This window comes from Venustampulla echinocandica, assembly GCF_003357145.1.
Source record: "Venustampulla echinocandica strain BP 5553 chromosome Unknown scaffold_8, whole genome shotgun sequence".
NCBI lineage: Eukaryota > Fungi > Ascomycota > Leotiomycetes > Helotiales > Pleuroascaceae > Venustampulla > Venustampulla echinocandica.
Genome location: NW_022474213.1, coordinates 1088661 through 1103994, shown reverse-complemented (window position 1 = coordinate 1103994; position 15334 = coordinate 1088661). Strand labels below are relative to the sequence as shown.

General features: G+C 50.1%; 5 protein-coding genes across 5 annotated transcripts; 2 read left to right on the top strand and 3 right to left on the bottom strand.

Annotated features, from left to right (window-relative positions):
* Positions 1-967: 967 nt before the first annotated feature.
* BP5553_08723 (uncharacterized protein) lies at positions 968-2192 on the bottom strand (the record flags this gene model as incomplete). The annotated part of the gene is made up of 3 exons (XM_032017346.1): positions 968-1197; positions 1282-1450; positions 1500-2192. 3 exons carry the CDS (start codon positions 2190-2192, stop codon positions 968-970), a joined length of 1092 nt encoding a protein of 363 aa, XP_031866777.1.
* Positions 2193-5566: 3374 nt separating this feature from the next.
* BP5553_08722 (uncharacterized protein) lies at positions 5567-9094 on the top strand (the record flags this gene model as incomplete). The annotated part of the gene is made up of 6 exons (XM_032017345.1): positions 5567-5762; positions 5860-6005; positions 6064-6157; positions 6219-6447; positions 6504-8929; positions 8979-9094. 6 exons carry the CDS (start codon positions 5567-5569, stop codon positions 9092-9094), a joined length of 3207 nt encoding a protein of 1068 aa, XP_031866776.1.
* Positions 9095-10017: 923 nt separating this feature from the next.
* Positions 10018-11020, bottom strand: BP5553_08721 (Uracil-DNA glycosylase; the record flags this gene model as incomplete). Its single annotated transcript, XM_032017344.1, has 2 exons — positions 10018-10588; positions 10668-11020. The coding sequence occupies 2 exons, from the start codon at positions 11018-11020 to the stop codon at positions 10018-10020; spliced, it is 924 nt and encodes a 307-aa protein (XP_031866775.1).
* Positions 11021-11577: 557 nt separating this feature from the next.
* On the bottom strand, positions 11578-13045 carry BP5553_08720 (Mitochondrial carrier; the record flags this gene model as incomplete). Its single annotated transcript, XM_032017343.1, has 2 exons — positions 11578-12725; positions 12784-13045. The coding sequence occupies 2 exons, from the start codon at positions 13043-13045 to the stop codon at positions 11578-11580; spliced, it is 1410 nt and encodes a 469-aa protein (XP_031866774.1).
* A 440-nt stretch (positions 13046-13485) lies between these two features.
* BP5553_08719 (uncharacterized protein) lies at positions 13486-15068 on the top strand (the record flags this gene model as incomplete). The annotated part of the gene is made up of 2 exons (XM_032017342.1): positions 13486-13872; positions 13926-15068. 2 exons carry the CDS (start codon positions 13486-13488, stop codon positions 15066-15068), a joined length of 1530 nt encoding a protein of 509 aa, XP_031866773.1.
* Positions 15069-15334: the final 266 nt, after the last annotated feature.

Genomic DNA, 15334 nt, shown 5'->3' with positions numbered 1-15334 from the left:
GTCGCTAACGGGAATATATATAATAAACCTAGGTTTACTAATCGAGTAGAGCAGAGGCAGAGTCGCTGCTCCCTTGCGGGCTGTCCTTAGGCGCATTAAAAATGCAAGGGAAAACTAATTCGCAGGATGTGGTCCCAGAACTAGTAGCTGGCACTAGTCTTGGTTGAAAAATTAACAAGGGTGTGGCTTGAAGTCGGATTAGAACAAAGTATAGCGCTGTGGGATACACTTATGTCGAATTCATATCTATTGATGTAGAATGTTGGGCGGGCTAGCGTGTCGGCGTGTCGTAGTAGGGATATTACACTGAGATTTGGACATGAACACAATGAATATCTAGCATAGTCCGATATTCATATAACCCTGATCGACTCCAATCCCAATGACTACAACTCAGTTGACAGCATCTTCTGAACTGACAGCATTCATTGAATCGACAGCAGATATGCCTCCATTTGCCTTAACTATAGTTGGTGCTGGGAGGGGAAGATGATAGGAGCTTGTGCTAACCTCTCCATCTGTAAATAGGAATGCACATAGTTGTAACAACACCACACCGCAGCCATAGTAACCTCCGACCAGAGGGTAATTTTTGTGATACGTACGAGTTGGTTGTGAAGAGACAAGATTTAATAGAAGGGAGGGGTTGAGGAGATAATAAAGGAGCGTGATTCAGCTGTGGGCTGGAGGTTGTGAATTTTGGTCACTGAGGCAATTTAAGGGCGGGGGTTTTCTCAATTAAAAATTATAATTAATTTGATTCGATCTGATCTTGCCATCTTGGTATCTTTTTAGGGGTGTGAGAGAAAATAAAATAAAAAGACTGCAAGCGCGAATATCTGGTGCTAGAGACGGGTTTGCCTTGGGTATCTTCAGTTTGTTGATTTTGTTAGCTTTCCTCTTTGTATGACGTTATGAGAGAGGGATGGAGGGAGGAAGAGGAGTACCTCATTCGGTGAGTTAATAGCTAGGATAAAGCACTGGAACCCCGCCATTTCTCTGTCGTTGCTGATACTTGAACTGCCGCTGCTGCTGCCGTCGAGAGGTCGCCGTTGACTGATACTGAGATCTGGAAACTCCAGGAATCTGGAGGCGACATCCGATGGCGTGGCAAAGAATTCGCGTGTGAACCAAATGGATTGGCCTCGTCCAGGAGATCCCTTTGGGCGTCAACGTTATGTTTTGAGCCCCCGTCATCTGCTCCCCACGATTAATCTGAGTATACTTCGTATTCAATGCGAACAGCCATCCCCTGATGGCGTTGAGATATCGGGAGCTTACTATCTTGCTGAGTGCGCTCAAGAGAGAAGGGCGTATCCCATCTACTAACGATACTAAGCTCGTTTTCGTGAGTGGTCGAGGATTCAGTCCATGGATTCCGAAATTGATTTTCCGAACAGCGGTATTGGGCGTCTCCATTGTAGAACTCAGCGCCCGCTAGATCCCAGATCTAGTCTCAAGTTTTGGAAGATGACATTTCATGTTCTTCTTCATGATACTCCGTTCGGGAACTGCGCCGGCGCAAGTCCATTTCCATTCTGGAACCCGTTTCCATTTTGCATTCCGTTCTGCATTCCATTCCCATTCCCATTTTGCATGTCATTTATATTCATCCCATTCCCATTCTTCCCATTCTTCCCATTCTTCATACTGGCCGGTGCCAAGAACGAGACCTGTCTATCTCTGCCCGGTTTGGCGGGCATAGCGATTACCCTAGCAAAAGCCTCAGCACTAGCATCATGATCCTGCAGTTTCCGTTCATGCTCTCTCACTCGATCTTGATGTCTGCGAACTTCCTCCTGATGCAACCGCATCTCCTCGGCGTGCTTCAGCGCCTCCGCCTCATAGTACTGGTTCATCTCGTACTCCTCCTGCGCAATCCGCTCTTGCTCTTTGGCCATTCGCATCTCTATCTCCATCATCCGGTCTCGTTCGTCTTGCATCCGCTCTTGCTCGCGTGCTCGCTCTTCCGCTTGTCGCTCGTATTCTAGCATTTTGGGGGTGCGGGTTCCCCGTATGCTGAGCGCTGGTGCTTGTCCTTGTTGTGCCATACTTGCGGTTGTTGCCACCGACCCTTTAGTAACGTCTCGAGGTACTATGTTCCCAAGGTCTGGGATGGAGGAGTTGGTGGAGCTTGTGCTATTGGCTTTGGCTCGGAAGACTTGGCCGAGAGGGATTCGTGATAGCGACATATGATCAGAAAACAGAAATAAAATATCTTGAGATCAGAGGCGAGAGAGGCTAGTTTTCCCTTTCTTTAGGGGGGGGGGGCCTGAGCTAAAATTCAAAAATGTGGCCACTTGGACTTTGAGGGGTTCTCAGGGGTATCAGGTCATAAGTTTGCAAAAAACCGTCCTACCGTTTCCACAATCGGAGCCATGTGCGTATCTAGTGGCTATCTATACATTGCCAGTATGATGTCCGCAGGGTTCCGCTGCTTATTTCAAATGGTTTGGAGTACCTCCTTGCTCCTGACTGGAGGTGTTGATCATGGCGGATCCGGTGATCTGGTAGGATGTGATACAAAGGGTGCAACATCTGAGCCGCGCTTTGACAAGGCGCCATCGAGGGGCATCGCGGAAGTCGAAATTTTGCAGCAGGACAGAGCGCCCACGCTTCAAGTATAAGGTCTTCATTGGTCGGGTTTTGGTACTTGATTTCATCGCAACTCCTACTCTTCCGTTCCGTGGACCGAGGTATTCCATATGTATATATACGTGGAACCGGATGATTGTAGGTGGGATGAGATGAACCCGGCGTCGTCTTGCTAAGACTCTGCCGTCCGGCCCTCAAATTTACGGTAGCCTTCAGATAGATACTTCGAGGTACTCCGTAGGTACATCCAGACCGGTATAATTTCGATTTCTGTGTCAGTCATCCGGCTATTCTGTTGGTGAGCTGTTCAGTGGTGCCAAATATTGTAGAATGTCGTGGTGGCCCGGAGGGAGCGTGGGTGCAATTTGTAGCTACCTCCTTACCTAGTTGGTGATAGGCGTCTATCTAGCATTACACGGGTATGTTTATCACTTCTAACATATAACAGCGAGGCTCTGCATTTCCCTTCTATTGAACTGAGTCGTAGAAGGCGGGACAGAGGAAGTGGGATCGAGGTCTCAAGGGCGAGGAGGTTTTGTTTACTTGGGTGATATTTTAGGTGTGCAGTTCTGAAGATGAAAACAGGTCGTGGAAATACCAACAATGATAATGTCTTGGTTTTTTTTGTAAAAAAAAACTAGTTTCCAAAGACAAGGCTTCAACGGTCGAACTTCCTAGAATAATGAGTTGTTACATGTAGCAATAATGCCCAAGGCATTTCGGATTATGTACCGGAAGATATAAGATCCGCAGTGACAGCGGCGAAGTCAACACACCATAAAGCATCGAAAGATAAATAAAATAGACTTTTGATATATAGTATAGCAAGAAGCTAACTTTGGTTTCTTTGGCTCAAGGTGTAGGCACGCCCACGGGCATCGATGCGGGTGACCTGCTCAGATTCCGATGTATTTGAACCGTAGAAATTGTGAAAATTCCGCGATTGCCAGTCCTAATAAGTCAATGGCATTGCTTACGAGTACCGAGGACTTGAACAATTGAATTGAGGATGAATAATCATGGTGTGTGTGCTTGCCCACCTGTAAGCATCGCCGTTTGATCACCGCCAACAGTCTCACAACGATCATGTGCGATCAGGAGAGCGAGGCCCGTTTCCCGAGCGGAATAATGGGATGCGCACTCGTTCTCCGCCGCCGCCGCAGGTCACTCACTGTATTTCGCCCTGGAGTCTGTGTTGTCGGACCGACGCTCAGCTGAAGAAAAGCAAGTATAATGAGCTATTGGATTTTTCACATCGCCCACGCACGTCGAGGCGTTTGCATAGTTTTTATTTTAGTCACTTGCTTGCACCGTGTTCCTTGCGGTGGCAGCCTTGCATACCGCGGCAGCTCGGAGCAATTGAATCGATACGATTGGGCCCGCCGTTCAGCAGACTCTGCAAACTTTGGAAATGAGATGGAAGCATGTTCGGAGCCTTGCAAATGTTAATACCATAGTGGACCGCGAGTAGCGCGAGACTTCGCAGGACAGAACGTGTTTCGGCATAAACACACTGGACAGTTTGCAACGACGCCCAGGAAGGCTCGAGCGGCCACCGCGGAGTAGGCAGGACGAAGCACCAAGTACCTATCATAGAGAGCCTGCCTGGTTGATGACGATTGATTTTTTTTAATTCCTTTCCTCGGCGGCGCCTGGGGCACGGCACTCTGCTGCACCCCAGGCAGGCTGCAAAGACGATCGACTGGCTGCATGGCAGGCGAGGTACGACGCCGCTCCAGAGGGCGATGACGAGAGGATGCACGTAGTATGCGCTGGCAGGTCGAGGCAGCTGGCGGCGGGTATTGGGTATTGGGTTGCAGGATCGATTTCTCTCGGGAGTTGTAGTGGCGGGAGTGTAGGTGTTGGTGGTGAAGGAGCTGGAGCTGGAGTTTTCATATAGCTGAGGCGTGTGTGTTTATATCAATGCAATGCCTTTGGATCCCAACAGCAATTCGCGTAAATTTCGTGGATGCTGGGCTGCAGCAGGCCTTCAATGTCAGGAGCAGTATCATAACCATGTCGATCGTCTTATACACCCGTTCAGCAGTGTCTCGAGTTGTCGAGCGTGAAGGAGGAAGAAGTGACTACAGAGTAGGTAAGACCATAACACAGCACAGCAGAATACAACACAGCAAAGCAGCCTCTTTACCACGTCACAAAGCTAGCGAGAGACATCACTGAAGTCGGACATTAATCTGGCCAACCATCTGCCACTCAGCCTTGTCTCCGTAGGATATTATTATTGTCATTCTCATTGCGCCCAGCGAATAGGGACCGTGGAACCCGTCTTTTCTCTTTTCTCTCTCTTCCACGTTTCACCGCTTTTGCGGGACCCCCCAATGCGGGCAGCCCAGTAGTCGCCAATAATAATAATAATAATAATGGTAATAATAATAATTATGATACAGCAATCACAATAGCAACACTCCGTAATCTCTTTGCTTCACCTTTTTTTTTCTGCCTCTGCTTCTGCCTCTGCTTGTCCTTCACCCTACATAGTCCCTAGTTGAGCCAGTTGAACCCCTGGCCCTGATAACTGATTGCAGCGTATACACCAATCAATCAATCAATCGATCAATCGATCAATCGCCATACGAACCTAGGACTTTGTGCTGTACATCCCCCTCCACCTATCCAAATTGGGTCGCGTAACCCAAACCCGCCAACGCCCAAACCCCTTTCTTTCGCCAACACCGAAACAACAACAACATTCCTTTTCCATAACCTTCTCGAGAGCTGCGTCTCCCTATGCATGTCGTTTGAATTCTCCTTCGTACCCTTCCTCATACTCATCGCCTTGGACGAAGAAAATACGGCTATACTCGTATCCACCCCGCTACGCCGGATCTGAGTTCCAGGCCCAGGCGTGCCCCTGAACCCTTTTTTTAATTTCGACCCCGTCTGCGCTGTAGAGTTGGATGCTCTTCGATCTGGACAACCCCAACAACCACCATCCCATATCGCAATCGCCATGCCCAGCTTCTTCTCGAGGTTGAAGGGCAAGGATGGCCCGACCAAGGCCTCCAAAAAGAAGGGCGCGCAGCAGACCGATCTCAATGCACTTCCGCCAAAGCCTCAATGGGAAGATGCGTGGACCCGGAAGACCGTCGATCCAGAGGAGGTACAAGAACTCCTGAGGGGCTGCACGGTAGAGTTGAAGTCTAGAGGTACGAGATCGATCGAACTCCTTGCCGCGCTCCATTATGCATGATCCCTTTGCTACATACTCAATTGTTGTTACACCAGCTAATCCCATATCGATAGCAATGGAAATCCCCCTATCCCTTCTCCCTTTCCGACCAACTTCAGATCCAAGCGCCGCGCGCACTTTTATTCGACACTTCTTCGACCGCGATCACAAACTATATGGTGAGGGTTTGGCCCAGGAATTGCGCCTCACGGAGCCCATGGTGAGTCTCCGTGGACATTGGGCCCTGAAACCCCTGGGCGGAAGCTAACTGGGAATAGGTTCTGTGTAGCGTCGTTAAATGGTGCTGGAGCAGATTACCTGGCGGAGTAGTAACATGGGACGCATATGAACTATTCAGAGTTGGCGAGTCTGGTTAGTTGATTGCACATCTCCACTTAGCATATCGAAAGGGCGAGGCTAATTCGACTTGTAGATTCGAACATGGCGAGGGATGCCTTTGCAACTTTTATACCCTTGAGCGTCGATTCTGATGCGCGGACTAAGATTATTTTCGATTTCTTCGACCTCTTATCAGCTATTGTAGCACACGCGAAGACGAACGGCTTTGGCGGTAGAAAATTGTCGAGGTTAGCTGGCTGGTGGGCCTTTGAGCATAGCGATAACAAGAATGGGTTTGAGGGCGGTTACAACACCTGGATAGCGTACGTGACTTTTCCAACCGTCTTGATCTTTGCTATACTAACGGGGCTGTTGCTAGTGCTGCGGATGCTGCCAGCCACCTGTTCTTTGCATACCTACGCTCCCTGTCTCCGCAGTCTGTCGGCGGCATGAATGGCATATCCAGCCTGCCAATCTCCCTTCAAAAGCTGCTCCAGGAAACCGAATATCCCCCCCAGAGACCAGCTCTGTTACAGTCAACAACCACTAAGGTTGTCATGATAGTAGATGCCGTCTCGCCTACTCCTTTCGCCCTTTTGCGCCGAGCCAACCACTTTCAATATAGAGATGACGATAGAGCGTTAAAGGAATTTGCCGAATACGAAGATCCGGTCAAAGCGTTAACTGATGAGTGCCGCCGTGTTCTACGATGTATCTCTTCAGCAAACCAATCCCAGGTTTCGAACTCCAAGAACTCCACTGGGCTGCGCGATGCTTCCTGGTCGAGATTTGAAGATATTGGGTTTTCTGGGGGGATCGAGGAGAACGAGGAAGTGGACGAAGAAAGCAATTTCATGAAACGACGCAGCCACCCCCACGGTTTGAGAACCACACCTCATTACAAAAACGTAGGTTTGGCCCGGCCAACTACCCCTTCATGGGCAGACTTCCTCTCTTCAGGTTTTGTCGACGAGGCGAAAGCGGGTCCTGCACCGTTACTACTGCCTCCTGATAAAATCCTACCTCCGATCGATACTCGTGGCCGTAGTTCACAATCTCACCGACCAAGACTGGAGACGGAGAGCATTCTCGAGCCTGGTGAGCTGGCCAGCATAAATAAATTTGATCTAGATGATTCATTCTGGTGGGTTTGGATTACCAGTTTGGCCGGCGAAGAGACCCCAGAGAGAAAGGCAGCATTCGGCCGATGTGCTTTAATTGAGACCGTCATTCGAGGGGGAAGATGGCTGGTTATGGAGGAAGTGGTGAAGGGTGCTGCTGCTGAACCTGCGGCCGGTGCATATATCGCAGAGAAGAAGAGCTTTTGGGGCCGCACTAAGAAGAACAAAGCGCGCCGTAAGTCTACAGGCAAGGAAGCCCTGGAGCAACAGGGTGCCTTGCAGCCTTTCAAGACGGCCCACAACGATGGCACGAGTAAGGTTAGTGTTGGACCGGATCAACATGCTCGGATTCAAGCAGCTGCTATTCAACTGCAGCAGAAGCAACGACAACAGGAAGCGGAGCAGCAAAAGGGACTTCGTCGAGGACGTGCCGATATAGATACGAGCTCACAGAAGACCAACAGCGTCTTCACTTTGCAGCCTGTTATTATGTCGGAAGCTTCTCCAGCAATGAAATGGGCTAACAAATATGACAAAGATGCCATTCGGGAAGCCTACCTAGCTAACTCTAACACTGGACGCGGAACTCCCGAGCCCATGGCTTATACCAATGGACACAACACACAAAGCCAAGATACGCTCCGGCCAGCTCAAAATTTACAGCGAGCAAACTCTCGGGATAGAGATCTTCCTTCGGTACCGTCTTCCGCGGGACCTGCTGTTCCTTCGAAGCTATCTTCACCATCTGCGCCAACTCCGGTAGCAAAAAACAGTAAGGAGCAATCTCACTGGTCAGAGAAGGCCACTGAGGCAGCTCTGCCAGCAGATACCCACCCAGCTGTTGCAGGTCCATCTCTCATGCTATCCCCCATGCCACATGTGACACAGCCCCCTATTGAGCAGCACCCAGCCGTCGCCCGGTCAGCGTCTCCCTTGCCATCTGTTGAGCAGCCAAGTCTAGATATTTCTAGACCTTCAGAGGATACTCACGTTGGCGGTTCGAGCCCTGAAAGTAAAGCTAAGCACAATAAACTGAGGAAGAAGGAGCTTGGTGGTGAGCCCCGTGGTTTCAGAAAGATCTTCGGCCGGAAAAACCGCCAATCTATGGTTCCAGAGAACGCCCCTGAACTCCTGAACGGTCCTCAAGGGTCTCTTCAGCCAGCACAACCAGGTGGTATTGGAAGAAGATTATCACATCTACGCAAGAAGAGCCCACCAGCCGCCCCTGCCGCTTCCCCCACCCCCACAACTCAGCCTCCTAGAAGTGCACAAATTTCAGAGAATGAGATCACGCCTATTGCCTCTCCCCAACCCCAATTCGAACGGTCGTATGACCCTTCTGTACGGGAAAGCTTGTCCCGTGTTGATACCAATGATGCCCGTGAAGCCCGCCAAGCTTTCTCCAACTTCGACCAAGGCCCTCTTGATGATGTCCCAGCATTTGTACCAGATTCCCCAGCAGTCAGCGATGACAGTGCCGCTCCGCCAAATATATCGAGATCGCATGAGCCTGAAGTAACTACTTCTCCTCTAACACAGGAGGCTTCTCCCCCTCAGGATCGATGGGCTCAGATCCGAAAGAATGCCGCGGAGCGAGCGGCTGTGCGACAGAGCGAAGAACAAAGCCGCGGAGGTCACAGCCAGAAGACCGATGGTGAGGATGGCGAGACAAGCGGGGAAGAAAGTGAGTATTTCTAGTCTCCATAACATAAATTTAGTGCTAATTGAAACAGCTATCGAGTCTCGAGTCGCGAGAATCAAAGCCCGCGTCGCTGAGCTCACAGGTAATATGGAATCCAACGGAAGCCCTACCAGTCAGAGCCCAGGCCGGAAGCCTACTGGCTATTAAATGACCACGCGTAAGACAAGTCGCATTTCCCGTTTATTTTCGCCATAGCCGCCACGACCTATACAGAACCCACCCTCTCATACATACCCCGTCGAAGATTTCCATCAAAGCAATTGACCTGTTTTTCGTCCTTTCCCTACTACAACCTTCGATACACGTCACCTCAACTCTTTGTCGACTCTTTCTTTTCCTACTTCCCGTCAGAATAAAATGGCTTGAGTCTTGGTCCCGGCTTTTAAGGAGCGGACAAGAATATTAATTGCGCGCTATCTCTGCTTTTGCTTTTTTTTTTTGAGATACCAAAGTTACAGATTGCTAGCCATCTTTTTGCTGCTTGGCTTCCTCTTCCTCTTCCTCCTCCCACGCCTCGTCATTGTAGGGGAGGGAAGGGATTGATTTCCGTCCTTGTGTCAGTGGGATGACGAGGATATCTCGGCTCCTATTGAATGTCTCTGTGGAGAGGACATTTTTTCTTGTGGAGGGAGTGAGATGGGGGAAAGATTGAAGTTTGTAAACAATGCGTACAGATACCAGATGTTGCTAGTCGTGTTATTAATCGATTCGAGGTTAATTGTACATGAAATGACTCTTGTAGATCCTGTTCGACCTCGCTTAACCTAAAATCTACCCACGGCGCGATGGGTCGAGTGATTTTGCTCAGAGATCGTGATGCAATTACTCGAAGGTTTAATCGCGGAAATATTAGTAAAGATAATAAGACCGAAGATCGTTTCTAGTGTGGTGAGGATTATATGAGAACGCCTAGTACGCCCAGCTCGTCATTATATCTATGGCAGCTAAGAACAAGCTATAAACGCAGAAACATGACACCGTGTAAAAAGAATTAATAAAACCCACGTACTGCACTACAACACCTCAAGCCCAACCCGGGAGAACCCAAGCAACCTACGCCAAACAGAATCTCAAACCTCAGCCTTAGCAGGATCGACGTCTAGGTTCCAATCAATCCCCGCACCCGCACCATGCCGCGCCTCCAGCCACTCATTCGTCTTCTTAAAATGCCCACAGTCAAACCAGCCACGACTTGCACTCAGTGGACTCGGATGAACGCTCTGCAGCACAAGATGCCTCGACTTATCGACCTTTCCCACCCTCTTCCCGGCCGGGGAACCCCAGGCCAGGAATGCCACCCCTCTCGTCCGCTTCGCCGCCACGGTGTCAATCACCTTCTGCGTGAACTTCTCCCAGCCGCGATTCGCGTGCGAGTTGGCCTCGTGGGCGCGTACCGTTAAGCAGGCGTTGAGCATCAGTACACCGCGGTCGGCCCAGGGAGTCAGAAGGCCGCCGTTCTTAGGCGGGGGAGAGAAACTAGGATAGTCCTTTTTGAGGGCAATATAGATATTTTTTAGGGACGGCGGGGCGGGGGTGGGTGGCCGGACGGAGAAGGAGAGGCCATGGGCTTGGTTGAAGTTGTGGTACGGGTCTTGGCCGAGGATTACGGCTTTGACGGTGTTGAGGGGAGTGTGTCTTGACCTGTGGGTATTTTCAAGTGTTAGCAGTTTTATTACATTACACCAGTTACGATATGATGAGATTACGAGGGATAACGAACCAAGAGTATACATCCTCCAACGGCGGGAATATCTTCTTCCCACTCTCAAGCTCGCGTTTCAAAAACCGCTTCAGTTCTAAGAACTCTTTGCTTGTAATCTCGCCCTTCAGCTCCTTCAACCAGCTGTCATGCAGGGTGTCAATCTCCAATTTCAACAGCTCTTTCTGCTCGGCTGTTAATGTTTTCACCCATGCTTCCTTGTCGAACGCAACCGCGGGGGCAGAGATAGAGGCCTTTGTAGCCGAGGAAGCAGCTACCTTTGGCGCGGAGAAGAAGGATGTGATTGAGGCGTTGGCCTTGGGCTTCTTGGAGTCAGAAACTGGGAGCTCGGACGCTTTGCGTTTGAGGGACATGATGAGACTTGGTCGTCGGTAGAGGTTTAGGAGCGCCAATTTGAAGATGAGTACGAAGCACTATGCAGTTTTTCTTTAGAAGGGGCGGAGGGAATTGGAATTCTAAGGTGAAGTTGGAGTTGGAGTTGGAGCCGGAGCTGGGGCTGAGAAGAAATGTTCGAGGTTGGTCTCGTTAGGGAGATCAGGCGCGTCAATAATAAGCAATACCGCGCCGCGAACGCGTTAAGTGGCTCTCAGGGATACGCGAAGTCAGGGGGCCCGGGCCAGCGCCCCCTTTCTACAAGTAACACGCCCCTAATACTAAGAACTACGTAGGATGAGATGAGATGAGACGAGGGAGCTAACTTCGAATTATTTTGTACTTTGTCTGTCTTATATTCAAGCTATTGAGACATTGCTGCCTTGTAATTATTCTAAATCAGACCAGGCAGTATACCCCGATCACCCTTGTATCTATCTTATCGTACATCTTCCAACAAACGCCTAGATCGCTATGCAAAGACAACCCCATTAACGCCATATGAACTACGTAAGTGAGAGGAATGGTGTCATATTATTCAGATTCCTTCCCGTTTCCGCTCCGCTCTCTCATTCAGGCTCTTGAATGTCCTCTTCCCCACTTCGTAACAGCTGATCATTATTGCACATGCTGGGGCAACTTTCAGCGTCCTCGGAATCCATCCTCTCCACAGCGCCGAAATGCCAGATTCGCTGAATATATGCCAGAGAAATCTCGGCATAGAACGTTCCTCGGGGGCCAAAACCCGTTTGGCACCCGCAGCGGTGGGAGTGGTTGAGTCCACAAAGACTTGTTGTCTAGTCTTGCCGACGTCGAATGGCATGGTAAGGGTGGAAGCAACAGCGCCAGATGCCGCACCGGCAATGAAGCTATCGGTAAATGCTTCCGTATGGTTCTCCCGACTCTGCGATCTAGTCCTTGGGCGATCTCGGGCGCCTCCGTTGTCGCGACTGGACCGTCGCCCTCGCTCTCGTTCACGGACTTCTTTCAATGCACCCTTAATCGTCTCATATCCCCACCAATAAATGCCAGAGAAGGGTACGTCCCGCCAGAGTGTCAATGTCAAACCACGCCATAGAGACGTATATCCATGGGTAGAAACCATCTCGCCAATTCCCTTCACAGTCTCCGCAAAATAGGTACCGTTCGACCGGCTGGCTTGCATCCTCGTTCGGAACATCTCAATTGGGCTTACGACACCAGCAGCAAACGTCCTGGCCAAAGCGCCTGCGACAAGAGGAGCATAGCCGTCAGAAACATGTCGGTTGATGGGACTCTGCTTGCTGAACCGTAGCCAATCGTAATTGGTGAAATATATGATGTTTGCCGGAATTGTCATGACCAGCGTTGGAGAAAGGCCGCGCCATAATGTGGTGACCCCCTCATTCCGGGCAATTTTTCGAAGGCCATCGAAAGTCGAATTGAAGCTCCTCCTTTCTGTCTCTTCAACCGCACATCCCACTGCTCCAGACGAATGTGTCACCTCCCCGACCTTTGGCGCAGCTAAACAAAAGTCGCCATTGTTGTTGGCAAAGAAGACTTCTCGGCAGCAGGTCGTAACACCGAGGTTGGGTGGGAGTGAGGTTAAGGAGTGTGGGGAGCTCGAGGCGAGTTTCTGGATGGCCGCGAGAGGCGATTGTGTTGGCTGGGATTGTAATCGGATTCGAACAACGTCTAGGGGGGTAACTGTATGATAAAGATCAGTTGGTGCAATCCCAAATCGAATCTTGAAGTAAATACCTACCGAGAAGCGAAGTTAACAAACTCCCAGACATGGCCGAGAGCATCTTCTGCCCGGCGGTGATGTCGACCTCGACATCGGTATCCGCCTCCGGGCTATCGCCTATCATAACCATCGTGGGCGAAACTCCTAGGACGGGCTCATCTCCGTGTATCCTGTCGTGCGAGTGGTCTGGGAAATCCTGATTATTCTCTTTGTCATAGGGATCGAAGGACGTAGGGTGCTGTTCTGCGACGGAGGGATGTCGCCCCCAGGTGAAGGGCATTGGATATGACGGGCTCTTATACACGAGGAGATCGGGCCCAGAATGGGGGGCGTTATCACCTAGAGTGTTCGTCGACCTTGTTGTTGGCGATGGTGTTGATCAGATACATGTTAACGTTAAGAGTGAAGAGTGGCGGCGATGATGTCTCCAAATTTACTTGAGTCCGGAGGATGAGCTCCATAATTTATCGCGGAGTTCAGTGGACGGCGAGGTGGAGTTAAAGCCGAGCGCCGGTGCCGGTGTGATTCGGCGGCGATAAGACGTTTATCGGAATCTCTCACCGTAATAGTCATCAACATCAATATCAATATCAACATCCATATCTACAAAACCAGCTACCGGTACATAATGTCTCCGTCGCTTTTCCCTTCTCACTTCACAACTTGAATCTGGCTACCCAGTTTTTGCTCATGGCTCTTCGTTAGACTTTAATTATTGCAATGCAAGAACTGGATCCAGAACTAGAGGCATTTCGCCAAAAGTGGCGAGAGGAGGTATCTGCCAGAGCTCAAGAAAGCTCCAAATCCAAATCTTCAGCTGCTGATCCTTCCAAATCCAAAGGAGGGGGGAAACCCCTAGCTCGCTCGCGGTTACCTACCTCTCATACTACGAAATTCGTAGAAGCGCATGACGATGGGATTGAATCCCAGACTTTCGGAGGGTCAGATGAACCAGACCCTTCTGGAAGTAATTATGTTGAGCCTTTGAGTTCTGGTGAAGGAGAGAGCGTGCCAGAATCTGCTTTAGGATATTATGAGAGAGCGGTAGAGAGAGAAAATCAAGGCAGCCTCGGTGACAGCCTAAACCTCTACCGGAAAGCTTTTCGTGTAAGTTCAACCCGCGATCGATGTCCCATTACTTAATCTGACTTAATTTCCAGATGGATGATCGAGTCGACCAGAAATACAAGAACAAGCACTTTCCGAAATCCTCGTTCGTCTCGAAACCTGGCAACCGTAACCCATCAAATGCTGCTGCCACCGTGCCTAATACTGCCCACCACTCCCTCCACGGGCCCCCACAATCTATCAAGCAACTTATTTCAGGGTTCTTCGGTCTCTCGATTGAACCTATGCCTCCACCCATTGAGGGAGCACCTGCCCCTCCATGCCCCATGGCAGGGCTACCGAGCGAAATAATAACCCACATAATGTTGGAAGTGGCTGTTTTGGATATTGGTTCCTTCGTCAGACTTGCACAGGTCTGTAAACGAATGGCCTATGTGGTGCTCACAGAAGAGCAAATATGGAGGCGGGTATGCATGGGATCAGAATTTGGATTCGGAGCCATGCATTACGAGTGGCAGCAAGAGGTTCTGGGAGGCCCGCTTGATGACTACCCTCCGGATATCAAGGATTTGGACAATGACGAGGTAGCACTTGCCCCGGCGGCCCGTCTCAACAAAGAGGAGGCCACAGAACTACTACACAGCGCGTATGAATCTTCATGGCAACAAATGTTCCGTCTCCGTCCGCGAATTCGGTTCAATGGCTGCTACATTAGCACGGTCAATTACCCTCGGCCTGGCCAAGCCTCGGTATCGCAAGTTACATGGCATAGCCCAGTTCACATTGTGACCTATTATCGATACCTACGCTTTTTTCGTGATGGGACAGTCATAAGTTTGTTGACCACCGATGAGCCGGCTGATGTAGTGCATTGTCTCACAAAGGACTTTCAGGACACACATCGAGGCGGTGGATCATCGTACCTGCCCTCAGCTGTCATGCAACACTCCTTACGAGGGCGATGGAGACTCTCATCCGCCAAAGATACTCCTGATATCGATCTAAAAGAGTCCGAAGGAGGTTTGTTTATTGAAACGGAGGGCGTAAGCCCGAAGTATATGTATCGCATGGACCTGTCGTTGCGCAGTTCTGGGAGGGTCGCGCGGCAGAACAAGCTTGTATGGCGGGGCTTCTGGAGCTACAATGTTCTAACGGACGACTCGGGAGAGTTCACTCTTCGAAACGAGAAACCGTTCTTCTTCAGTCGGGTGAAGTCCTACGGAAATGGCGCGTAATGCCGTCGCCATGGCCACACTAACGTCTTTTAAAGCTCTAGCCAAGCCATCTCTCATTTTTCTTGAAATTTTGTATGCCCTATTTATATGATATTTCGGGTAAAGCAGCTATTCGGCATTCGGCACACGCATGGTCTCTGGAGATCGAGGGATATTCTAGCCATGCTGGCTGTCAACTGGACATAAAGTAGTAAAGTCTTATTATTTCCGAGAGAGAAAGTAGTACAGTTGCGTTGTCCCCGGATTAGAGTAGGCGAGAGGAAGTT